This window comes from Rhinatrema bivittatum, chromosome 6, assembly GCF_901001135.1.
Source record: "Rhinatrema bivittatum chromosome 6, aRhiBiv1.1, whole genome shotgun sequence".
In the NCBI taxonomy this organism is placed as follows: domain Eukaryota; kingdom Metazoa; phylum Chordata; class Amphibia; order Gymnophiona; family Rhinatrematidae; genus Rhinatrema; species Rhinatrema bivittatum.
This window is the reverse complement of record NC_042620.1, coordinates 316,818,554-316,844,377: the sequence shown is the minus strand read 5'-3', so window position 1 is coordinate 316,844,377 and position 25,824 is coordinate 316,818,554. Positions and strand designations below refer to the sequence as shown.

The window sequence follows — 25,824 nt, the reverse complement described above, 5'->3', positions numbered from 1 at the left end:
GATAGCACCCCACTGGCCACGCCAAGTGTGGTTTCCCATACTCAAGGATCTCTCCATCCGCAGGCACATCCCTCTGGGAATGGATCCGCATCTGCTCACTCAAAACGACGGATGCCTCCTCCATCCCAACCTCCAAGCCATGTCCCTGACGGCATGGATGTTGAAAGGTTAGTCCTTCAGCCATTTAACCTTTCGGATTCGGTTTCTCGTGTCCTGATAGCTTCACGAAAGCCCTCCACCAGAAGATCCTACTCATATAAATGGAAAAGGTACACATCATGGTGCACTTCTCAGTCCCTTGATCCCCTTTCCTGTCCAATCTCTAAGTTCTTGGACTATTTATGGCACCTATCAGAATCCGGTCTAAAGACCTCTTCCATTAGGATGCATGTCAGTGCGGTTGCCGCCTTCCATAAGGGTATAGAAGGTGTCCCTATTTCCGTACAACCCCTGGTGACACGCTTTCTTAAAGGCTTGCTCCATCTAAAGCCACCTTTACGTCCTCCGGCCCCATCTTGGGACCTTAATCTGGTTCTTGGTCGTCTAATGAAACCACCTTTCGAACCTCTACACTCCTGTGACTTGAAGTATCTCACATGGAAAGTATTATTCCTGTTGGCTATTACTTCAGCTCGCAGAGTTAGTGAGTTACAGGCCTTAGTCACCTATCCGCCTTACACTAAACTCCTGCAAGACAGGGCGGTACTCCGCACTCACCCTAAATTTTTACCTAAGGTAGTTTCTGAGTTTCATATCAATCAATCCATCATCCTACCTATCTTTTTTCCCAGGCCCCATTCCAACTCTGGGGAACAGACTCTGCATACCCTAGACTGTAAACGAGCTCTAGCATTTTATCTAGACCGTACAGTTGCTCACAGGAAGAGCACTCAATTGTTTGTCTCCTTCCATCCTAACAAGTTAGGACAACCTGTGGGTAAGCAGGCTCTCTCCTCCTGGTTGGCGGACTGCATTTCTTTTTGCTATCAGCAAGCTGGCATTCCTTTTCAAGACCGTGTAAAAGCACACTCTGTGAGGGCCATGGCGACTTCAGTAGCACACCTTCGATCGGTGCCGCTTCCTGACATCTGTAAAGCTGCAACCTGGAGTTCTCTCCATACCTTTGCAGCCCATTATTGTTTGGACAAAGCTGGAAGACAGGACTCCATCTTCGGCCAATCTGTCTTGCGTAACCTTTTTCCAACTTAATGTACCAACACCCTTCCACCTCCCGGTAGGGTGCGGATGTCCTTACCAAATTCCTCCCCAGTTGTTGTGCCTCTTGCACGCCGTTGGGTACATTTGGTGCAAGTCAGGACATCCTCAGCTCGGTACTCACCCATTTGTGAGGACAACCATCCTGCTTGTCCTGTGAGAAAGCAAATGTTGCTTACCTGATGTAACAGGTGTTCTCACAGGACAGCAGGATGTTAGTCCTCACGAAACCCGCCCGCCACCCCGCGGTGTTGGGTTCGTTTTGTTTTTACTTTTTAGGCACTGCCTGTAGCTTTGAAAATCAGACTGAAGGGAGACCCCTGCTGGCTGCAGGGTCAGTGCCTTGCTGGGCATGCCCAGTAGGGGCCAGTCAAAGTTCTGTTAAACTTTGACAGAAGTTTTCCGTGGTGGGCTCCATCCTCGATGTCACCCATTTGTGAGGACTAACATCCTGCTGTCCTGTGAGAACACCTGTTACATCAGGTAAGCAACATTTGCTTTACTTGCACTTAACGCAGATAAATGGCTTTGGATAATTGCTACACTAGTATGTTACATTTATATGCATAATTCCTTTAAAAGTTCACTTATATATGTGCATAAATGCTGCTTTGAAAATCAGCCAGGGACCAATGCCTGGTATGCGCTTAGCCCAGTTTTGCTTGTATGTATTTAAATTAACGTGCGCAAGTTGCACTCTGTGTTTAGCAGGTGTAGCTATGTGTGTGGACAATTCCATGTGTACCTGGCCAGTTAGGAAAGAATTTTAAAAGCGAACTTAGGAGCATAAGTTTGCTTCGAAAATCCTCCATAAAGTCTGTGTGTACATTGTGCACGAATCTTCTCCGTTATGTGGTATGTTATAAAAATTACCCTCATAGTGATCTGTCTTTTCAGCAGAATGAGACTTTCAGAAATAAAGGATCAGATAGGACATTCAACATGATTTAAATAAGAGGTGGGGAAGTAACAGGTTGGTAATAATGCACAATGGGGGAATGCTGAAATTACTAGATGTCATGGGTGAGGTGGCAGGTCTGAAGCTGAAATGCATAATTACTCTTATATGATGGCTTTTAAACAAAATATTTCAGTATATTTTTTTTTTTTGAGGAACAACCTCCCACATTTGTGCCTGTGTGTGTCATATCACTGAGATAAATGCTTCTCATTAGTCGTGCCTGAAGAGATCGTTCTGTGTCTGTGGCTGTTTGAAACTAAAACTAGCAGCAAAGCTAAAGGCACAGCCTACCTGAAATAAGATGTTCATTTTAAAAGTGCTCTCTTGCTCAGGAACCGACCATGAACCATGAAACAGCTCTGATTGCCAGAAGATTTCACTATTTATTTATTTATGTAGAGGCTTTTCTATACCGATATTAGTGGGTACATCATATCAATTTACATCCAAACTGAAGATAGAAATGACATAAAACAGGGAAGGGGGATGGGATAACATGGGAGATAACTATGTATGTGGGCTCTTTTCCTCCCCCCCCCCCCCCCCCCCCACACCTAAATAGGCAGTCAAAAAACTGCAGTCCTGAACATAGATCACAAAAATCCCCTGGATCAGTTCTTTTTTTTTTTGCCCTAGTCATTTTATCATCGAGTACACCTTTTTAACCCTCTTATCCTTCCCATCTAGGCCAATCATCATAACAACAAGGGCCACAGATCACTAGCTATGTTCATTTTTTGTTTCATTTCGTTTAGCACATGCTAAAATAACCAGTGCATGCTAAGACATAGGGATGGTAACTTTCAAACCGGTGCACGGGCACACGTGTGCGCTTGCCTGAGCCCGGGCCCAGAGACACAGCTGTTTCATAACTTGCACGCGTACACGCGCCCATGTTATAAAGTAGTCTGGCCGCTCACACATTTGCAGCACATTTTAACTGGACACACACAACTCTGTGCAATGTCTGCTTCTACCATGTAAATCGAGGAATTTTAAAAGGGTGGACACCAACGCAATTTTCAGTTTTACCAGTTCATTCCCAGTTTGCCCAGTCAAGAAATTGGTCCTCCAACCCCACCCCCCACCATAGTTTGATAGCCTTCACTCCCCTCAATTATCCCCAACTTTTAAAACCCCGCTGATCTGCCTATTATTCTTTATTTTATAATTTACACGTCATCCATAGCAGAAGTAAAGTTATGCAGCAGGGATTCTCGCCATGTGCCGGATCGTGTAAGTATTTTTGCACACATCTCAGCTTCATGCCCCGAAATGCCCATGCCCCGCCCCTGCCTCCCCCCTTTTTGAAAACTTCCAATACGTGTGCGTTGCGGCATTTACACACGTATCCAGGCGGCTTTTAAAATCTGCTTGGCACATTCAATCCCCGACATATTCCCACATCCCCTAATTAATGCGCGCATCGGGCCTTTAAAATTCACCTTTACGTGCCTGATTTTTCAAAAGCATTTACATGCTTAAAACTGGGAGGGGGTTTATTAGTTTATTTATAAATTACATCTTTACACCAGAAATAATGAATACAAATAAAAAATAGCGGGACGAAAGACATCTATTGAGCTGTAACTTATACAGCCAAATGCTACTGCAGCAGCTAATGAAGGACAAGACACCCATTCATTCTACATCCACACATGAGCCCCTGGGGTCAGCTCAAGAAACAAATCCCAAGCTTGGTAAAAATCTTTAGACAAGGATTTCTTCTCCAATTGAGCATCTATATAGATAATACTTTTCTAATCTAGCATTTGGAAATACCATAGATGAATCGGAGGTGAGTGGTTTTCCATCCAAAAACATAATGGGATAGATTTTATAAAACTGTGCCCGCGCGTACTTTTGTTCGCGCGACCGGCGCAAACAAAAGTACGCCGCACAGTACGCTCCAGCAGCCTACGGCACGTGCCGGCAGCCTATGCAACATATGCTCGGCACGCGTAGGGGGAGCTTGGGGCAGGTTTTCGGGGAGTATGCGCGTATCTTACGCGCATACCTCTTTGAAAATCTGCCCCAATATACGTGGATGGTAACTTTTAAACAGCTGTGCAGGCGTCCATGTACCAGCATATAGTGGCTGGCACGAATGGACGTGACCATTTTATAGCATATGCATATATATGTGCATATGATGTAAAATAGTCTATTCATGCGTACATGTGTGCATAATTTTGTATGGATGTCCACTTGTGCGCACAAATGCCAGCTTTCCCATGTAAGTAGGGGATTTTATTCAATACACGGGCTGATGCAATTACCAGTTTCCACAATCCATTCCCAGTTCACCCAGATAAAGGCTTCCAACTTCCTAAACCCCCCCCCCCCCCAATTAACCTTCCTCCCTTTTACCCTACTAGCCTTGACCCTTCAAACCCTACTGACTAGCCCTGATTTTTTTATTTTAAAAGTTACACGACATCCATAGCAGAAGTAAAGTTACACAGTAGGAGACCCTGGCGTGCGTTTGTGCGTGTAAATACTTGCACACATATTTCAAGTCACCTTTCTGGAATGCCCATTTCTCGCCCATGCTCCAGCTAGACCATGCCCATGCCCTGCTCCTTTTTTAACCTTTTGATATATGCATGTACTGGAAGATGCACACGTACTCAGGCGTGTCTTAAAAACCGCACAGCACGCTCCAGCCCAAAACACGCACATATCTCCTGGCTTTGACACACGTAGGGCTTTTAAAATTCACCTTTTAATTTAGCAACTAATAATACAAAATGTGCAAATTGTTAGAAACCCTCAAAAAGATCTTCCATCCAATCCATCTTCCATCCAATTCATCTTCCATCCAATCCATGATTACATGGATTGGATGGAAGATGGCTTTACCCAGGGTCTTGCCTCACAAATCTGCTTCACTTTTTTGAAGGAGTGAATAAACATGTGGATAAAGGTGAACCAGTAGATGTAGTATACTTGGATTTTCAGAAGGCGTTTGACAAAGTTCCTCATGAGAGGCTTCTAGGAAAAGTAAAAAGTCATGGGATAGGTGGCGATGTCCTTTCGTGGATTGCAAACTGGCTGAAAGACAGGAAACAGAGAGTAGGATTAAATGGACAATTTTCTCAGTGGAAGGGACTGGACAGTGGAGTGCCTCAGGGATCTGTATTGGGACCCTTACTTTTCAATATATTTATAAATGATCTGGAAAGAAATACGACGAGTGAGATAATCAAATTTGCAGATGACACAAAATTGTTCAGAGTAGTTAAATCACAAGCAGATTGTGATAAATTGCAGGAAGACCTTGTGAGACTGGAAAATTGGGCATCCAAATGGCAGATGAAATTTAATGTGGATAAGTGCAAGGTGATGCATATAGGGAAAAATAACCCATGCTATAATTACACAATGATGGGTTCCATATTAGGTGCTACAACCCAAGAAAGAGATCTAGGCGTCATAGTGGATAGCACATTGAAATCGTCGGTTCAGTGTGCTGCGGCAGTCAAAAAAGCAAACAGAATGTTGGGAATTATTAGAAAGGGATTGGTGAATAAAACGGAAAATGTCATTATGCCTCTGTATTGCTCCATGGTGAGACCGCACCTTGAATAATGTGTACAATTCTGGTCATCGCATCTCAAAAAGGTTATAATTGCGATGGAGAAGGTACAGAGAAGGGCTACCAAAATGATAAGGGGAATGGAACAGCTCCCCTATAAGGAAAGACTAAAGAGGTTAGGACTTTTCAGCTTGGAGTAGAGACGGCTGAGGCGGGATATGATAGAGATGTTTAAAATCATGAGATGTCTAGAACGGGTAGATGTGAATCGGTTATTTACTCTTTCGGATAATAGAAAGACTAGGGGGCACTCCATGAAGTTAGCATGGGGCACATTTGAAACTAATCAGAGAAAGTTCTTTTTTACTCAACGCACAATTAAACTCTGGAATTTGTTGCCAGAGGATGTGGTTAGTACAGTTAGTATAGCTGTGTTTAAAAAAGGATTGGATAAGTTCTTGGAGGAGAAGTCCATTACCTGCTATTAAGTTCACTTAGAGAATAGCCACTGCCATTAGCAATGGTAACATGGAATAGACTTAGTTTTTGGGTACTTGCCAGGTTCTTATGGCCTGGATTGGCCACTGTTGGAAACAGGATGCTGGGCTTGATGGACCCTTGGTCTGACCTAGTATGGCATTTTCTTATGTTCTTATGTTCTTACACATTCAGCTGTGAAAGGTGGTTTTTCCCCCTGTTGGAGTCATTTTTTGTTACTTTTGCTGAGGATGTATATAGGCACAGACTAGTTTGAAGGCCACAAGCCAACCTCTGAGTGAGCTCCTATTTACTGTCTTGCACTGTGAAATGTCTATGAACAGGCAAGAGTCTATTTAGTTATTCCACTAAGTATGTGATGAGAAAACTAGCAAGTAACTTATACTAAAACCTGAGAGAGAACGTGAAGGCTATACAGCTGTGCCTGAAATTTAATAAGAAATCAAAGGGAGGGAACATCACTGCTTTCACAAACATTTTTAGTGTAGAAGGAGAAATAGCAGAGAGAGAGAAAGGGGGAAAGAGCTCTGGACATAATGGTACAGGCTGATCCTTTGGAAACATGTAAGCTTTTTATATCTGTGTAGCAATTGTTGTTATCTAGTTATCTACCATTACTTCTTCTATGTAATCTAATTTTATTAATTCTATTCTGCTATTGCTCAAATAAATTCACTTTCCTAAATACCTGGAACTATGATGTACTGAATCAAAGATTGTCTGTGGCTCTGTTGGAACTTAAGCTCCTAGGTTCAAGCCACCAGGTATAATTCTAGTAATTGTGTGTGGCCATTTGTGTAGGGGATAAGCTTCTGGGTTCAAGCCCCCAGGTATAATCCCAGTAATTGTGTATGTTTATATGGGATAAGCCCCTCAGGTAGCCCCCAGTGAGAGCTCAGTGAGATTAGCTCCCCCCCCCCCCCGTCAGAGCCCCTGGGCAGAATACCAGTGTGCATGGTCTGAACCCGTAACACCACCCACAACTTGATCTATAATAAAAAGCTCTTCCTTCCAAAAATTAGACAATCAAGGACAGAAAAAGAAAACTATGCACAAACATGCCGGTAATGGAAGAACATTTAATACAATTATCTGATATTCGGAAACCCATTTTAAATATTTTAATATTACAATAACTTTTGTGCAAATTTTAAAATTTTATTTCCATAAATTTTGATTGAAATAGATGTTAAATTAACAAATAAAGTTTCCATGTCAGACATCTCAAAATTGGTACCCATATCTATCCACCATTTCATTGCCAGGGCAGACAATGCTACATCATTACATTTTTCCAATCGCTTTTTATACCACCTAACTAGTCTATTAGATTTTGTTTCAATGATTAAAGTTGCCAAGGAATCAGAGCCAATGATTATAGTTGCCAAGGAATCAGAGCCAAATGCTTGAGAATCACAATGTTTAACATTCAAACGTTAATGCCTAGCCTGTAGATACTCATAAAAATGAGTGTTAGGAAGATGAAAATCGTCTTTCAGTTGAGCAAAGGAGAAAACGGTATCCAGTGCTATATAATATAAATATGCAAGTTTGGTAATGCCTAATTTATGCCAATTATGAAAAATGCTGTTCTGCATTATGAATAAAAATTTTGGATTGCCAATTAGTGGAAGCAGAGCAGAATATTGCCAGGATGTACCCCACCAACAACATAAATATTGTCAAGCCCATTTCATTGCCAGAAGAAGGTAATGACTTATCTCCCTAGATAGTATACGATTAGGTGTATGCAAAGATCCCCATGATGCTAAGGGAAATATTGTAGAGGTAACCAAATGCAGAGTACAAAATTTGTATTTATCAGACAATCATTCCCATCCTTATCTGAGTTGACATGCCACAATGTAGAATCTAAAATCTGGCAAACAAATACCCTCCTTAGATTTGTCCTGCATTAGGGTAGAATAATATGAGCTGCTTTTCCTTTCCATAGAAATTTCAAAAATATAGACCATAGTCTTGCTATATATGTGCAAGTCAACTAGCATGGAAGCATGGGTGGGGTGGGGTGGTCCGGGGCGTGGCGGGGCGGGGTCAGATGCTCCAGGCACAGTGGCCATTTGCGCTGTGCTTGGGATCACACACCGGCAGTCGGCCGGCGAGCGCAACTTGCACCTGCCCAGAGGCAGGAGCAAAAGGTAAATTAAAATTTTTTTTGGGGGGGTGGTTAGAGTAGGGCTAGGGGAGGAAAGGTTAGGGGGAAGGGAAGTTCCATTCCAGGCCGCTCCGATTTCTGTAGAGAATTCATAGCTCTTATATGACCCTTTTTGGCCTTTTCTAGGATTTGGGGAAAATGCAGTATTTCTTAGGGGTGTGCATTCGTTTGCAACATATTGGCAATCCACAACATATAGGGCCATATTCGTTGTATTCGTGGGGAAGTGAAATGTATCACGATTCCCACGAATTCAACGAATCTTCACCGAATTATTCGGCCGTCTAAAGGAGCGAATTTAAACAAAACCCCCACCCTCCTGACCCCCCCCCCAAGACTTGCCAAAACTCCCTGGTGGTCCAGCGGAGGTCCGGGAGCCATCTACTGCACTCATGCCGTTGGTTGCCGGTATTCAAAATGGCGCCGATAGCCTCTGTAACATAGAAAGGCTATCGGCACCATTTTGATTACTGGCAGCCGACGGCCTGAGTACAGAAGATCACTCCCGGACCCCCGCTGGACCACCAGGGACTTTTGGCAAGTCTTGGGGGACAGACTTTTGGCAAGTCTTGGGGGACCCTTCTGACCCCCCCCACAAGACTTGCCAAAAGTCCCTGGTGGTCCAGCGGGGGTCCGGGAGCGATCTCCTGCACTTGGGCTTTCGGCTGCCGGTATTCAAAATGGTGCCAATAGCCCCTGTGACATAGTAAGGGCAAAGGCTATCGGCGCCATTTTGATTACTGGCAGCTGATGGCCCGAGTGCAGAAGATCGCTTCTGGACACTCGCTGGACCACCAGGGACTTTTGGCAAGTCTTGGGGGACCTTCCTGACCTCCATAAGACTTGCCAAAATACCCTGGTAGTCCAACGGGGGTCCAGGAGCGATCGCCTGCACTCGGGCCATCAGCTGCTAGTATTCAAAATGGCGCCGATAGCCTTTGCCCTTACTATGTCACAGGGGCCGACCAATGGCACCGGTAGCCCCTGTGACATAGTAAGGGCAAAGGCTATCGACGCCATTTTGAATACTGGCAGCCGACGGCCCGAGGTCAGGAGATGGCTCCAGGACCCCCGCTGGACCACCAGGGACTTTTGGAAGGTTTTGGGGGGGAATCTTCACCGAATTATTCGGTAGTCTAAAGGAGCGAATTTAAACAAAACCCCCACCCTCCTGACCCCCCCCAAGACTTGCCAAAAGTCCCTAGTTGTCCAGCGGGGGGTCCTGGAGCCATCTCCTGCACTCGGGCCATCGGCTACCAGTATTCAAAATGGCGTCGATAGCTTTTGCCCTTACTATGTCACAGGGGCTACCAGTGCCATTGGTTGGCCCCTATCACATGGTAGGAGCACAAGATGGCGCCGGCCGTCCATTGCTCCTACCATGTGACAGGGGCCGACCAATGGCACCGGTAGCCCCTGTGACATAGCAAGGTTAAATGGCACCGGTAGCCCCTGTGACATAGTAAAGTCAAAGGCTAATGGCGCCATTTTTAATACCGGCAGCTGACGGCGTGAGTGCAGTAGATGGCTCCCGGACCCCCGCTGGACCACCAGGGAGTTTTGGTAAGTCTTGGGGGCGTCAGGAGGGTGGGGGGTTGTAGTTAATTAAATTTTAGCCGGGAAACGAATAAGAATGGAATGCATGAACGGATAGGGGCCCCCCCTTGCCAAATGCAACGTATCTGCCCCCCCACAAATACAAATACCGAATGTAACATATGCAGCCCCTCTGCACATCCCTAGTATTTCTTTATTTCTTGCTCAATTCTTCTGTGCCAGTCCCCTCTTAATACTGGTTTCCCAGCTAACTAAAGTATATCAGATGGAATTTATTTTATTTATTTATTTATTTAAAAGTGTTTGTATACCGTCTTTACAAACAGAGTTTAATCAAAACGGTTTACATAACTAAATAAAAAACAAACATAAATAGAAATTAAACTTAAAAGAAACATACAATTATAAAATTATAAAAAGTGCATCATTAATATCCAAATAAGACTGCCATTTTTCCTTCAAAAAATTTTTTAAATGTTCAACAGTGTACAAGAAAGTAGGAAAGTGCCACTTAAATGTTATAAAATGGCCATGCCATTGGAACGTGCCATCAAATGCACACACATGTGCGCCCATGCATGGTTCTTAAAATTTATCGCAAAGAATCTAAGTTCTGGTGAGAACTTTCACCAACTTATTTTGCAAAAACCGCCCAAAGATTCAAAGGTTAAATAGTCCATGAGCCGGAAAAATATACAGTCTAACAAAATAATAAAATGTTAGTATTTGTCAATGCGTCATGGACCAACAATGGACTACATCTTTAAGGGGCCCCCTTATCCTCGAGGGACATAATTAATTTTCCACCAAGAGTCTACACCTTTTAGTAGAAGCATATGCACAGCTTAATAAAAAAAGTCAAAATAAAACATCTAAAATCAAAGGGATGCGCCATTGTGCAAAAACATATATTCCCTCTATCATTTTATGGTGTCATGCACTCCATAAAAGCCACCATATTGAAGAAATACACAAATCGTTCAAAGAAAACCAAATGTCGCCACACATATGTATAAGCAGCAAAGTACTTTCTCTCTGAGTAGAGTTAAGTAAAAATACATCCTTTCATTAACCCAGAGATCAAGAAAGAAACTCAATAGCATTTTGGCCTAGTTTTTTAATTTCAGGAGTATCAACTTATTATTCATAAAATTCTTTATCATGGCAGGAACCAGGAATGAGAATTTCACCCCTTACTTGTAAAGCTCTGAATAATATAGAGCCATACCTCTCCATGCCTCTGAAACTCTGGGAGAAATCACTAAACATCAATAAAGTTTGTCTATCATATTCCAGTTTATTCAGTTTTTTATATGCCGGCATAATCTTCACTTTATCAGTGAAATTGAAAATATGCGCCACAACAAGTCTCGGGCAAGGCACATTTTCTTTAATGGGGCTGACTGAATCTGTTCAACCACGATCGGCTCAGTGGTTAAAGGCCCAATGCTTCTGGCAACCAAACCTAAATAAAGGGCATTGAATCACCATCTTTAACCCATTCAGATGAACTATGATGCTCAGATTATTCTGTCGAGGTTGATTTTCTTGATCCACCAGGCAGTCCATTAACAAAGCATTTTCCTTTTTTATTTCAGACAATTGCGCCAAAAGCTGATCCACCCAGAGTTTTTGCACAGCTGCCTGTTGTTCTAAATTTAAATCCATTCAATATTCTTTCCCATGCATCACAAATTTCATCCATCGATGATTGTAACTTAGAGAGTCGATCATTCAGATTCGGCGAAACTTGTTTGGAGTTGTTGCACACCAAATCCTCTTTGAGGTCAGACATAGCTTTGTCCAACTCAGCCATCATGCCAATATCTACTACTTTCGATTTCTTCTTGGTCAATCTCATCGATTTATTAGACATTCTGATTGGTCAATTGGTAGGGAAATTAGCAATATGGTATCGCAATGATATCAAAATAAAGAGCATCCAAAAATAAACTTTTGATAGAAAGAAAAAAAAACACAATAGCTTCAGCCCTAATGATCCAGTGCTCTTCTGAATGCAGTCTCAGTGCTGCCTCATTCCCGGAAATCCAAAACTGGGTTTTACATGCATTTACCCGTGAAAATTGCTACAATATATGCCATTGAATCATCAATAGGTTATACCCATGTTAAGTGCATTTAACATGGGTAAATAGCTTTTGAAAATTGCTACAATAGTTTGTTGCATTTACACATGCTTGAGGAGATCTGCACCCACTTACTTTGAAGTGTTTCTGCAAATTTAGTAAATTCAGCGATCTTTTAAGTATTGGTGTCTCTCTGCAGTCAGAGAGATGGGTTTTTGAAATATACTCTTTATGACATGGTTTGAAGAGTTATATACCCACTTACTTTGAAGTGTCTCTGCAAATTTAGACAACTCAGCAGTCTTTCAAGCTTTAACGTCTTGGAGCGATATTTTGACAATTTTTCATCTTGAAGCTGGATGCCAGCAGTTAGAGCCAATGTAAAAATTTCACAGAAGGATATTTCTTTATTGATTGAGATTGGAGTGAATACCACTTCAGACTTTAAATATATTAGATTTGAAGTTGATCCCCTGAAGCAGCCTCGTTCTCGAGGCGAAACTTGGGCCCTGGTCGGGATTTTTTTCATATGAAGACTGGGTCTCCAATTGAAAATGAAACCATTGTTCCTTGAAGATTAGCTGGTGTGCATGAGGAAGTTAGAGTTGGAAGTGAAATTGGTTTCTCATAAGGAGTGTTTATAAATTGTGAACTCAATCGGCAAGTTATGTTCTTTTGAGATTCAGTTTGGTTATATGTATTTTTAAAATGTTTGTGTGAATGGGTGAGCTTTTTATTATGTATGTATATGTGTGTGAATATTTTTTATCTTGTACAATAATTATTGTTAAAATATTTCTTGTACATGAGTATGTTTTGGGTAAGGTTTGTTTATAAGAATCTGCATATATAGTTAAAGCAGATATGTGAGATTCATGTATGTCAACCTGTATTAAAATTAGTAGAGTTGTCTGAATAAAATGTTATTTTAAAGCATGTGTTAGGGATTATTTGAAATGGAACACATACTTTACCCATTTTATAAAAGTATGTATAAGTGTTTTACACATGCAATAATCTTGAATTATATGTGAGGCAGGTATGTTATAAAGAATGCATATCCTCCATATATGAAAATACTTCTGTGTGAGCATTTTTGCAATCGCCAGTTCGCCGACACCTCCGCCAGTTAACCTTTACTCTCCAGAAATTTACCCTAATGCTCCTACTACTTAAACAGACCTCTCACCCAAAAACTGTAGACAAAAGACAAGTGCAATTTCTCTTCTGAACTTGACCACTTGGTCGCTTTGTGTGAAGGATAGTGGATGTGTGAGCCCTTTTTGCTGCGGCATAGTTAACGCAGCCTCAAGGACAAACCCACGAGGCCTATGGCAGCAGCTGTTGAACGCGCCCTGTAGTGAGACAGTCTGGAGCTTCACATAGACCAGCCGCCTCCCCTGCAGATTGAGCTCTTGGGTTCTGCAAGACTTAGGTGGGTCTCGAGTGTGGTGAAGAGAACCAGAGTCCAAAGGCACACCGTAGTCAAGGCAGGCATTAGACTAATGGAGTTAGAGACAAGCCAAGGTTGGGGCAGGCCACTAGCAAGAATGGTCAGGTCCAGGTGGCAGACAATCATGGTCAGCAGCAGGCAATTGTGGTTAGGTCCAGGTGGTAAGCAATCATGGTCAGGTCCGGGCAGCAGACAATTGTGGTCAGGTCCAAGCAAGAGATCAAGATCCGGAGAGTCAAGCCAAGGGTGGAAGAAGACAAATTGAAGGCTGGAGAAGATGGATAAGACAAAGCAAGGCTGGACAATGGAGACTGGAGAAGGCAAGGCTGAATGAGGTAAGCCTGGAAGACAAGGCTGGATTCAGGAACACAAGAGAACAGGAATCAGGAACATGCAAGTAACACGTTCTGCAAGGCAGGAGACCTGTTCCTAAGGCAGGGAACTACTGCGGGGCTTTAGTTTATATGGGCCAGGAGGCTGATATCATCTGAAGGCACCACTCAGGGATTCCCGCCACAGTGCCCATATTATACGCATTCACGTCTACAGGAAGAAGGCGTCAGCAGTAGCCGGTTGCGTTTGGCAACAGTGGAATGTTTCCGCAATGGGAGGCCTCTGGCAGTGTTCTGCAGTGGCAAGGGTGAGTTCACCTGCTCGCAGAGCCATCCCATGAGCCATCAAACGTAACAGTACCCACCTACACAGCCCCTCCCCCATCTTCTGGGCTTGGGTTCCCTGGGGTATCACCTGTGGGATTCAGATATGATTGGGGGGCTTGTGTTTGGAGGCTGGTTCTCAAGAATTCTCCTTGGATCCATAGTTCTTCCAGGAGATATGATATGGCAACTGGTTTTGGACTCTTCGGGAATCTCATTGACATCAAATTGAGTGTACTCTTCCAAACCAACTATGATGGTCTGGAGGGGTGCTCTGCCTGGCCAAGAGAGAATAGCAAGTTGCAACAGTGAGACGTGGAAAATATCAAGAATTCATAAAGATGTCGGTAGTTTGAGCTTGTAAACCACAGGGCCCAGTTGTTGTTCAATGGGGAATGGACCCACGAATCGCAATGCAAACTTCAAAGATGGCATCTTCAATCATAGATTTTTAGTGCTCAGCCAAACTAAACTTCCCAGGTGAAGTTGAGGCACTGGGCGGTGTTTCTTGTCTGTGTGTTTGTGATTTTTAAAATGCCCTGCCACTTGACCTAGGTGAAGATATGTCTTCCGCCACAGTTCTTGAAGCTCCTGTCCCAGCAGATTAGCTGCTGGGTAAGGGTCAGAGATCAGAACATGTCTGGGTGTATGTGGATAGCGCCCGAACACAATGTAGAAGGGCGATGACCCTGTGGAACTTCTCCCATGGTTATTATGGGAGAATTTAGCCCATGAAAGAAGGGAGACCACTTATCATGTTGTTAGTTCATGTAAGCTCATAAGAAAAGTCTTGAGAGTCTGATTTACCCACTTAGTTTGTCCACTGCTATGGGGGTGGTAAGTCGAGGTGAAATCCAAAGTAATTCTAAACTTCCTGCACAAGCCTTTCCTGTAGTGGACTGTGAACTGAATTTCAGTCTGAGAGGATGTGAAGAGGTAGCCTGTGCAGACGGAATATTTGTTAGACAGACAGTTTAGCCAGTTCAGGCACAGATAGGAGGTCCAGAAGGGGTGTGAAATAAACCATCTTAGAAAATCTATCTTCTACCACCCATATGGTGGTTCTGCAAGACAGGGGAAGGTCAGTGATGAAGTCAGTGGCCAAATGGGTCCAGGGTTCCTTAGGGGCAGGCAGGGGCTGTAACAACCCCCAAGGTTGTGCTTATACATAGAATCCTGCCTCTCGTGTATCATGAATAATCATGATACACGAGAGGCAGGATTCTATGTAACATTTCACATCAGTTTTTATCTGAGGCCACCAGTACTGTCAGACTATTAATTCCAAGGTTCGGGTGATACCTGGGTACCCCGCCAAGTAGGAGTCATAAGCCCACTGAAGCGTCATAGGTGCTAGAGAACTACAGTCTTCCCAGGAGGAACTGTAAATGTGGCAGCAACCACAGTCTTCACAGGGTCAATGATATCCCAAGGGGCTTCCATAGAGTCCTCAGTATCAAAGGGGCATGAGAAGGCATTGGCTCATTGGTTCTTTTCAGCGGGATGGTACTGCAACTTGAAGTCAAACCAATTAAAACATCAGTGACCAGTGGGCTTGCTGGGGGTTCAGTCTCTGTATTTGCTCTAGATGCTCTAGGTTCTTGTGATCCATATAGATAATTACTGGGTGTTTGGCTCCTTCCAGCAGGTGTCACCATTATTCCAAGGTTAGCTTGACCGCTAACAGCTCACGATCTCCAATGTTATAATTCTTCTCTCCCGGACAGTATTTATTTAAAAAGTAGGAGCAGGTCCCAAGTGTACCATTATGGTTATGCTGTAGGACAATAGCATGTACCTGGGGGATAGATGCATCTATCCCCAGGGCTTGGATGGATTCCGGGGGTGTAGGTATGGATCAAGAGTGAACTCCTCCTTGAGACATTTGAAAGCTTGGATAGCTTCCATGGTTCAGTTCTTGGTGTCCGAGCCTTTTTTAGTTAGGGCTGTGAGTGGAGCTTCCAGGGAGGAGTAATCATGGATAAATTGCCCATGATTTCTCCTCCCTGGAAGCTCCACTCACAGCCCTGTATCTGGCCCCTAGGTGTCACCATTGTGCAGTGACCAGGACTCCCTTTTCTCATATTGCCAATGAGAAGAATTGGACTCCAAAACTGAACCCAGATTTCCCACATGGAAGAATCATCACTATCACTGTGAGATTAGGCCAGCTTGATTTCTAACGGGCATGTTACCATGAGACAGGGATTTACTTATGAATCAGTAAATATATTTCTTATTTGAAAACATGTTACTGTATGTCAAATATCCTTTAACTATGGTTGTGGTTGATGAAGTACAAAGGAATTTTATTCCGACGCTCTGTGGAGTACTATAGAAAAAAATACAAATATATTTATTCAATTATTGATTTTTACAACCCTAACCACAGAAAGTTGTATATTCTCAAAAGGAACAGTGAAAAAATAGCCAATTACTAAACTGGAATAGCCCACAGATTGTTTACAGCCTTTTTATGGATTACCTGAAGATTTCCGCAGACGTTTACATCTTTATAGAAGTTGGCACTGTAAATGGCTACATTTATTTACACCAACCCCTGGAAATTGAGGTCCTGTTTTAATTGGACCAAATTGGGTCACATGACTAAAAGATTGTCTGAGCTGCAAGTATAAAGCCTCCATCTTGGCAGTTTGCAGACAGAGCTTTGACTGCTGTCATAACAGCTGCCTCCGCAAATCCTCTGCCACTTTGTTTACCAGATAATTAGAAATATTTGTCGCAAAAAGACAAGTGTGGGTTTCTGCTCTCATTTCTTAAGCTATCAAAAATGATTTGCAAAACTTCTGGAGGGAAAAATGAGTAAGCATGTTACATTAATCCTCAATAGTGGGTTGTTGTTTTTTTTTACATAAGAAATTTCTTAATTAAAGAGAGCAGTGAGAGAGAAGCTTTGAAAGCGTTTAATGGGGGGCAATTTTCAAACTGTCCACACTGGGACTAAGCCCATGGGTGTGTTTTCCTGTGCGCTTTGCACCGGCTCCCAAAGTAAAAGTCCACACTTACTTTCTCTTGGAAACATTTTGCCCTGCTTTATCCACAGGTACTTATTCTTTCATGGACAATAACAGGCGTAGATTTGAAAATGCAATCTACACATATCCATTTTTCTCTTTCAACCTAAACACCCAGGGGCGGTTCTGTGATGAGGCAGGGTGAGGCGGAAGTGGCAAAAACTGCCCCTCCAAACTCCCCTAGTGACCGCCTCACCCTGTCTCTTTTCTTCTCCCCTTCACATGATTTTACTGGGGTTTGTTTTTTTTTTGGCCTCTTGCCACAGCTCCTCCCCCAGCGCAAAAGAGCGGAAGTGGCCGAGAGTAGAGAATAAAAGCCATCGTGAGCTGAGCCGTAGCTAGCCTATGGCCAATATGGCATCGGCCGTAGGATCCACCAGCCCACCGCGTGAATGAATAAATCCATCACGGGGCTGGCAAGTGCAAGAGAAGCATGTGCTTCTCCTTTCCCACCCGAACTTGAAACCGGCACCTCTTCTACCCAGCGACTAAAACCTCAGCCCCACTATTTGAACTGCTGGGCTTTCTGTCTCTACAGATCCCCACAGGGTTCAAACATCAGCAGTTTGAGCCCTGTAGTTCAAACCGCAGCTGTTTGAACCACATGAGGTGCACGAGTACAGAAGATGGCAATGGGGAACTAAGGAATGGGTAAAATACAGAAAAGGAGTAAGAGTCTGGGGCTGCATGAAAGATGGGTGGAATGAGAAGGGGTGGGAGATAGAAAGCTGGTAGGTAGGTGACAGGTAAAAAAAAAGGGAGACTGAGGACTGGAGGACTAGAGGGGGAAGAAGAGAGTTGAAAGTTACATCTGAGATTAGAGGGCAGAGACGAGAAATCAGGAATAAAGTAGTAAGGGAAAGATTAGTGTCAGAGACAGATGCAGGAAATGATTGGGAGCCGGTGTTATAGAAATAGAGTCAGCATGGAGCCTTTGAGTCAGTAGCCTTCAGCAGCTATGCCTCCTCTTACTACGTGGGCTTCCTGTTACCAGCATGCACTGACTCACAGGCCCCACACAGACTTCCTTCCTATAGTGAGCCTGACTCCACCTGGAACCCTGGCAATGTGCTTCAAGCTTTGAGCCAGTGCCGTCAGAATTTTGGGGCATAGGCGGTCGACTCCGTTGCTCATGGGTAGATCTGAGCCTGCTCTAACATTTCCGGAGAGAAGAATGGGAATGGGAAGGGTCAGGAGTAGTAGAGGTGGATGGTGCTGAAAGGCATGCAGGGAACTAGTGGAGGAGGGGAACATACCGAGCAGTTGCTCGGTATGTTCATTTGTTTATGTGACATCTCAGTTTTTTGTTAAATCTCAACAACAAATATATAAATTACCAGCTAGATATAATTGTCAGACAGCGCAGGTAGTTTATGTTATTAAATTAATTAAAAATGAATATTAGCACATTTAAATTGTATATGCACAGAAAAGGAGGGAGCTCCCCTTGTAAACCATTGGAAGTTGATGGGTCATCGAATTGATGTTACAGTTTTTTGTTATTTCACATGACTCTCTTAAAAAGGGTGGTGACATATCTAAACATTTAATTTGTAAATAAAAATTAATTTTCAAATGGAAAACAGTTGAACCTGCTGGATTAAATGTGGACATAGAGTGGAGTGTGTTCCTTTAATAGTGTTAGATTTTAGGCATGTGCAGTTTATTTTGAGAGAATTTTGCGAGACAGAAACATAAGGTTTGCTGATTGAGGATTGGATGGCCCTATACCAATAATATTGTTATATGTAGTAGAAGGCAGTCAGTATCCTTAATCTAATATAAATGGGAGACAACTGGTAGAACGCATGCGCAGCGTTGTTTTTTTTTAGAGTGGTTTGGTTAATGTTCACATATTGGAGTAGAGAAGTTTTGGAGTTAAAAGTGTGAGTAAGATACAAAAGTTTTTGGGCTTGGGTGCTTTGTTGAAATATATGAATGTTAATTACATTGTAATTAATGTATTTAAGGTATGTAAATTATGATAAGATTGTCATCGGAAGTGGCGAATAGATGCATGGCATTCCTTTAGCAAAAGTGGCCAACGTTAGGCTTGTGGATAGAGGTTTGAATACTTTTGGGGTACTATGTAAGTATATGGGATACATTTTAGTTGGTTAACTATTTTGGAACAACATTATAATGTTCGATTAAAGGCTTTGAAATAACGTTTTAAATTTAAAAATATGGTTGTGGAGTTCAACACTCATAAAATTATGTAGGGTAAGTGTTCAAGATAATTTAGTAAAAGAACTTTTAATATTGTATTTGAAATTATTGTTAATAATCTTTATTATTTTTTAGAGTGTTTAACTGAATTCAAGGTTGGAAAAAGCAAGTTAAAGTTGTGCCGTTGGGACTGTTTATAAATGTAACATCTATAGTATTGGTAGATATGCCTATATTTTTCCAATATTATATATTAAATTCTACTAATTTGTTAACTAAAAAATTGAGATAATATTTCTTATCTTATTTTCAGATGGAAAGAAATTTTGAAAAACTATTTTTTAGTCAAAAAATTGTATGATGTATGTGATAATTTGATGTTGATATTGTATTTGATTTAACATTCAGGTATTTTAGTGGGTGAGTTTCCCCTGAAGAAGATGACCACAAGTCATCAAAACTCGGGTCCTAGTAGGGACAGGATAGTTGGCAATGTGTATGTGATAATTGGGAGGGTTTTTAGATTGATAGATTATGGATAGGTATTTTATTATGATGTGATATTAGTTTTTTGTATAAATATTTAGTGTTTTGTGATTTATTCAATAAATATGATTTTGTAAATTGGGCACCGTTTTTGTTTCATGTGTCTGGTTTGATGTGCAGTATGGTGCTGTAGCATTACCTTCACATTTTATATTACCAAGGGCCCTCTGTGCCTTCTGCCCTGAGGCAACTGTTAATGCCCTCTCTTTTGTGCATCTTCTTGTAATTTCCTTCACCCTTGCTCTGCTTTCCAAGGCTCCTTTCTTCGTCCTCTCCCTGTCTCATCCTGCAACTCCCAGATCTCCTCCCCAGCTTTTCTCACCACTTTGAGTTGTGGTGGTTGTTGGGAATCGAGCTCAGTTTCTTCCTCTTTCCGAGCGCTGCCCAGGGACTTCTTTATGTTTTCCTTGTATTGTCTCGTTTACTGGCAGCCGGATTGTCTTTCTTTTTGTTTATTCCATTTGCTTATTCCCCCCCCCCCCCCCCTCCATGACACACAGACTAATTTATCTGCAAATTTCTATGGATCTTATTTTTGTAATTTCTGGAGTGTGATCCCCCAAGGTTTGCTCTAGGGTAAGTAACTAAATTGTGGGCGGGAACTGCAGTTGCTGCTTAGACTCGCTGGTTTTCTGGCCGTCTCGAATCCTTTGTCATGTAGAAGGGAGAATCAGGATGTACATAGGCCTTCCTTTGGGCATCAGTGGATTCCTGAGTTAGGATGCATGTAGACATTTCTTTGGGCATCACACATTTCGTGGATTCCTATTATAGTAATGTGCATCGTACTCTGTAAACGTCACCTTCACGTTTACAGTGACCAAATGCCTGTCAGTGTCAAGATTTTTGCATAATATTTTTTTTATATTAATTGCAAACAGAGCCGTGCAAGATACCGGTAATTGCAGGGCTACAATATCCTGCCCTAAAACCTTACAATCTTAGAGCCCTATTTACTAAGCATTTTTCCCATAGACACAAAATGGGAAAAAAAAAACTTTAGTAAACAGGCCTCTTAATTTGAGCATATGGAGACTAAGGGCCTTGTTCAGGCTCACATGGTGAGTGGTGGATTAGGGGAAATCAAGCTAGGACTCCAGGTTTGAACCTCTGTTCTTTAACAGTTGTCCTGTTTGCTTACTGTGCAGGTCAGCCCTTTAAACTTGACCCCAAAATGGCTCACAAGAAGCTCAAGATCTCCAATGATGGGATGCAGATGGAAAAAGAGGAGAGTTCACTGAAGAAGAGTCATACTCCGGAGAGATTTAGTGGTACCGGCTGTTATGGTGCTGCAGCGAACATCTTCATTGACAGCGGGTGCCATTACTGGGAAGTCGTCGTGGGCAGTTCCTCGTGGTAAGCAGATGATGCCCAGAACATTTTAATTCTTCTGCTAGAACTTCTGACTGTGCCTTTGTTAAGCCAAACTTAGAAAACTAGAGATCTGATTTATGAAAGTTTTCTTCCATTCCCATACCTATGGGCAATAAGGCCCTGAGTGTGTTTACAAGTTACTCCCCTTATTGATAAATGTTTTGCTGCTGTATTTCTCTTCTAACATGTATATAAATGCTGGGCAGTATCTTCATTACTTTGAGTTCTGAATAATAAACACTTTTAGAGGGTAATTTCATAACTGTAAGGGTAGGTGTACTTCACATTTTCAAAGCAAACGCATGCACATTAAGTTTGCTCTGAAAATTCCCAGGTAAGTGCCACTGTGTGCATTGTTGAGGCTGCAATTTGTGCAAGTTAACTTATGCGCAGACGTTTTAAAATTAAAAAAAAAAAAAAAGTCTGCGCACAAGACCCAGCTCCACCTCCCAGGGAGGCTTCTCCCCAGCGCATATAAAAGTGTGCGTGAAATCAAGTTATGCGCGTACTTTTACTCACACTGAGCCCCGAGCTAGTATAAACCAGCCTGTGGCAGAACACACGAGCGGTCAAGGTTTTTCTCAATGCTTTTTATTTAGAGTGCTTCAAGTCTTCAAATTTCACATAGCTTTCATAACCACAAACATTTAACACTTACTTTCCAGGGGTTGCTTCCCCTCTCTACTCATGGTTACTGTTTTCCTTTCGGGTTCCCGGCCCTCTCTCCTGCTCCCCTCTGAGCCTTCATTATGTCCTGCTCCGGGAACTACCCGGTACCCATGATGCTCTGTCGTAAGGTAGACTGGGACCAGACACCTTTGACTGGTCCTTTACAGAGTTCTGAGGGCTTTTCATATATGCTCCTTCACACAGCCAATTTACATACATAAAACTGTGTATTACCTGCATTAATGGCTTTGAAAAATCACCCCATATTTAAAATTATGATGTTCCATTTAAAGTCTCCCACATAAAATAGAGAGTGAAAAATAACAAAATTGCATGACTGATTTGGGCACACACATTCCACCCACTCTCCTCCCCCATGGCATCACCTCCAGCCCACAGCCTGGTGTGCCACAGTGCCAGGGAACCTATGGGCCACTGGTGGAAATAAGAGGGGCAGGCCACAGTTTTCCTGGAGTTGGGCAAAGCCTTCCCTCTTTTTCAACTCCTCAAACCCTGTGCGGTCCCCTCCCACCAGCAGGAGTCAGCAAGCAGCACATCTTGCCTGTTGCTGCTGCCGCATGCCTCTTCTAGTTTTCCTTTGAAACTGGGGCCCAGGTGGAGCCAGCAAGTCTCATGAGACCATGAGGCCCCGTGTGGTTCCAACTTCACAGGGAAAGCCCGGGTAGAGGAGGAGGTAGGTAACAAGCTCAGGTAACCCAATTTCTTCTGCCAGCCAGCCAGTGCCGATCGCGAGAGGAGATGACTATTGTTTAGTGGGGGTGAAATGGAAGGGAATGATGCCAAGAGGTGGGAAGAGAGAAGGAAAGGTGAAAAGGCCAGAAAGTGAACCCAGCGCCAAATGTTCCGTAAAATAAAAATGATTGGGAGCCAGTGTTATAGAAAGAGAGTCAGCATGGAGCCTTTGAGCCAGTAGCCTACAGCAGCTATGCCTCCTCTTATTACGTGGGCTTCCTGTTACCAGCATGCATTGACTCACAGGCCCCACACAGACTTCCTTCCTACAGTGGGCCTGACTCCACCTGGAACCCTGGCAATGTGCTTCAAGCTTTGAGCCAGTGCGTCAGAATTTTGGGGCATAGGCGGTCGACTCCATTGCTCATGGGTAGATCTGAGCCTGCTCTAACATTTCCGGAGAGAAGAATGGGAAGGGTCAGGAGTAGTAGAGGCGGATGGTGCTGAAAGGCATGCAGGGAACTAGTGGAGGAGTGGAAATGGGTGGGAACATATGGCAGCCAGCAACCAGTGGGGGCAGCGTCTCTCAAAAGGGGTAGTCGTTAGGGGCCTGGTTTCCCATAATTACATAGGAAACTTCAAAATGTGGAGTAGGACATAGATTCATCCTGCAGCAGGGGTCCCAGCTAAGGATATACCCAACTGTCCACTGTATAATCTTGTGTGTCCGCCGGATTTCTGGCCTTGTTAGTCAGCATTGTCTTCTGTCTTGATCCTCTACCATTCTGGAAACATAAATCATCAAATACAAAATATAATTTGTAATCTAAAAGGTTTATTTGCTTATCAGTACATTGATCATTAATCGCAAACAATTCAAAACATGAACACAATAAATTAATAATTTAAACTACTGATATGATTAATATGCAAAGATTTCAACAGCCAGAAATTAAAATGATTGCTATTTATGGTGCCTAACATCTTAATAATCCATCCTAACAAAATATTATTTTGCTAAGCATAAGCAATCATGAAGTTTCACATCTCCCATTTCTCAGAATGTACATTTTCTAGGTTTGAATGTTTATAGCTGCTTGTTTGCTCTTTAGATCTTTTTCATTTTGTATCTTCTAAAATCAATTTTATCTGTGCTGCAAATTCAACAATATGATTTTCTTGATATATTTATGCATCTTCTGATCATTATAAACTGCCTTGGGCCAGGATTCATCATTCCTCGCAGAATGATGAATCCTGCGAAAACAGGGGGCGAAGGGGTGGGGGGAGGCGAGACTGCGAAAGTCCGCAGCCTTCGCACCACGGCGGTGCGCCGGCTGCTGGCTTTCGCACCAAATAGCGCCACTGTGAAAGGATGTGCTATTTGGCGTGCTACTGCCGACGATAATGTTAGTAACATTATCACCGGCAATGAAGACACCGCCGACTCCTCCCCTTCCCCTAGTTTGCATTCTATCATATGCGAAAAAGCCCTTTTCGCATGCGATAGAGGCTTATCGCCCGCGTTACAGCCGTATCGCGGGCGATAAGCCTTTGATAAATGACCCCCTTAGTTTCCCATGCATTGTGAATTCAGTTTTCATTTCAATATTCTCAAGCACAAACATTTCTTGTTCTGAACTTTTTGTGGGGAAGGGAGTCTGACAGTTTCTTTTTGCACTTTTGGGCTTATAGCAGTCACAGTCAGCTGTTTCGTGGTCCTTCATTTGCAACTGCCTGAAGATTTTTCTTGTTTTTAATCTTCTTTCCCAACCCATAGTGCACAGTCATCCCAAAGTCCTCTGCCAAGGCCCAACAGACAGTGTCTTCCTCCAGAACCCAGCTGCATATATCCTGTATCTGGTCAGTAGGTGTCGTGGTGGTGCGATGGTCGGGTCTCCCTCCTCCACAGGGCACGTGACCCTCTGCATTCCTGGTTCTGGCCAGCCCAAGGTGCAGAAGCCAAACCCAACTCCTCCTATATGGCAGCATTCAGAACTGCCACTGAACAATCAGGCTAGCCCCTAAATATTCCTCTTTTTAAAGTGCAACAATTATATTTGTGGTGAAGGACACTGCATAATAGAACAAATCTTGTATTTTGTTCTTATCTGTTTTTAAAAAACTCTGAAAATTAATATGCATGATCCTTTTCAAGAAAACTGACTTTATGAGGAAACACCACAAGTGAAGTCTATAGTTGAACACTGAAATGCTTTAGTCCTGTCACCAGATTGGTGCTACTGTGTCACCATCATACACTGGTACAGGTTACTCAGATGAAGTTGTGGTTAGCACTCACAGGCAAGGAGGAAAAATTGAGCTGAGACAGGATTTGAAGAGACGGGCAGCTGGTGAGAAAAACAAACATTAGTAGATCCCAGATTATTATTATAATGACAACGTGTACTTTATAAAATGACTGTAGACACCAAGTCTCTCCTTTAATTGCCTGATCTGGGAAGCACCAGTGTCCAAATCACAGAATGCAAATAATGTACTTTTCTAGCACCTTTGTTAGCAGTTTTGTAAAAAAAAAAAAAAAGAAAAGAAAAGAAAGAAAGAAACCATTCCAAGAAAAGTGTTTATGATTTTCCAAGTCTTAGTAAGCAACCAGTCCCCTATGCACATCTGCAATGCATTGTCCTACCCAGTCAGTAGTAAAAGGAGCATTCAGAAAGCATCACTGCTCACTACCAGGCACATTTTGTTTATGCATTAAGAGAAACATGAAATATCTTTTTAATCTCTGATAAACAGTGCCTTTGGGACGTTATTACCCTGCTGTAAAAGAAACCTTTTTACACTGAGATGACTAAAGATCTGCAGGGAGCAGTTTGCATCTTTTTCAGAGTGGAGACGAAGAATAAAACATTGGACTTGTCATCTTTACCCCATGCACTGTGTGTGAGATAAGGATGCCTCCATTCCTCTTCCCCATAGACACCTGGTCTGCTGCAGTGAGATGAGAGACTGCACACTTCCCAGTGGAATGACAAATTGCAAACCACGATAACTGTCTTTTTCTGAACTGAGTTTTATAGTTTTCATTATTTCACTGCGATGGCTTGCAGCAGCATAAGAACCACATTTCAGATAATGTGCACGCAGTGATTTAGGGCTGTGGTTGAATTCCACAATTAGATTACAAAACTAGAGATTACCCCTAATCCTTTGGCAGGAAATGTATTAACCCA

The 25,824-nt window shown here is 42.8% G+C and overlaps 1 protein-coding gene across 6 annotated transcripts in view; it reads left to right on the top strand.

Moving 5' to 3' along the window:
- The window catches only part of LOC115094464 (probable E3 ubiquitin-protein ligase MID2), an 839,223-nt gene that overhangs the window by 765,996 nt on the left and 47,403 nt on the right, over positions 1-25,824 (top strand). For all 6 annotated transcript variants that reach the window (XR_003857558.1, XM_029607549.1, XM_029607550.1 and 3 more), the window contains one exon: positions 21,040-21,247. Coding sequence is in view for 5 of the 6 variants with exons in the window: in XM_029607549.1 (XP_029463409.1) it covers positions 21,040-21,247 (208 nt within the window). In the remaining variant the exon portion in view is untranslated. The remainder of the gene's footprint in view (positions 1-21,039; positions 21,248-25,824) is intronic.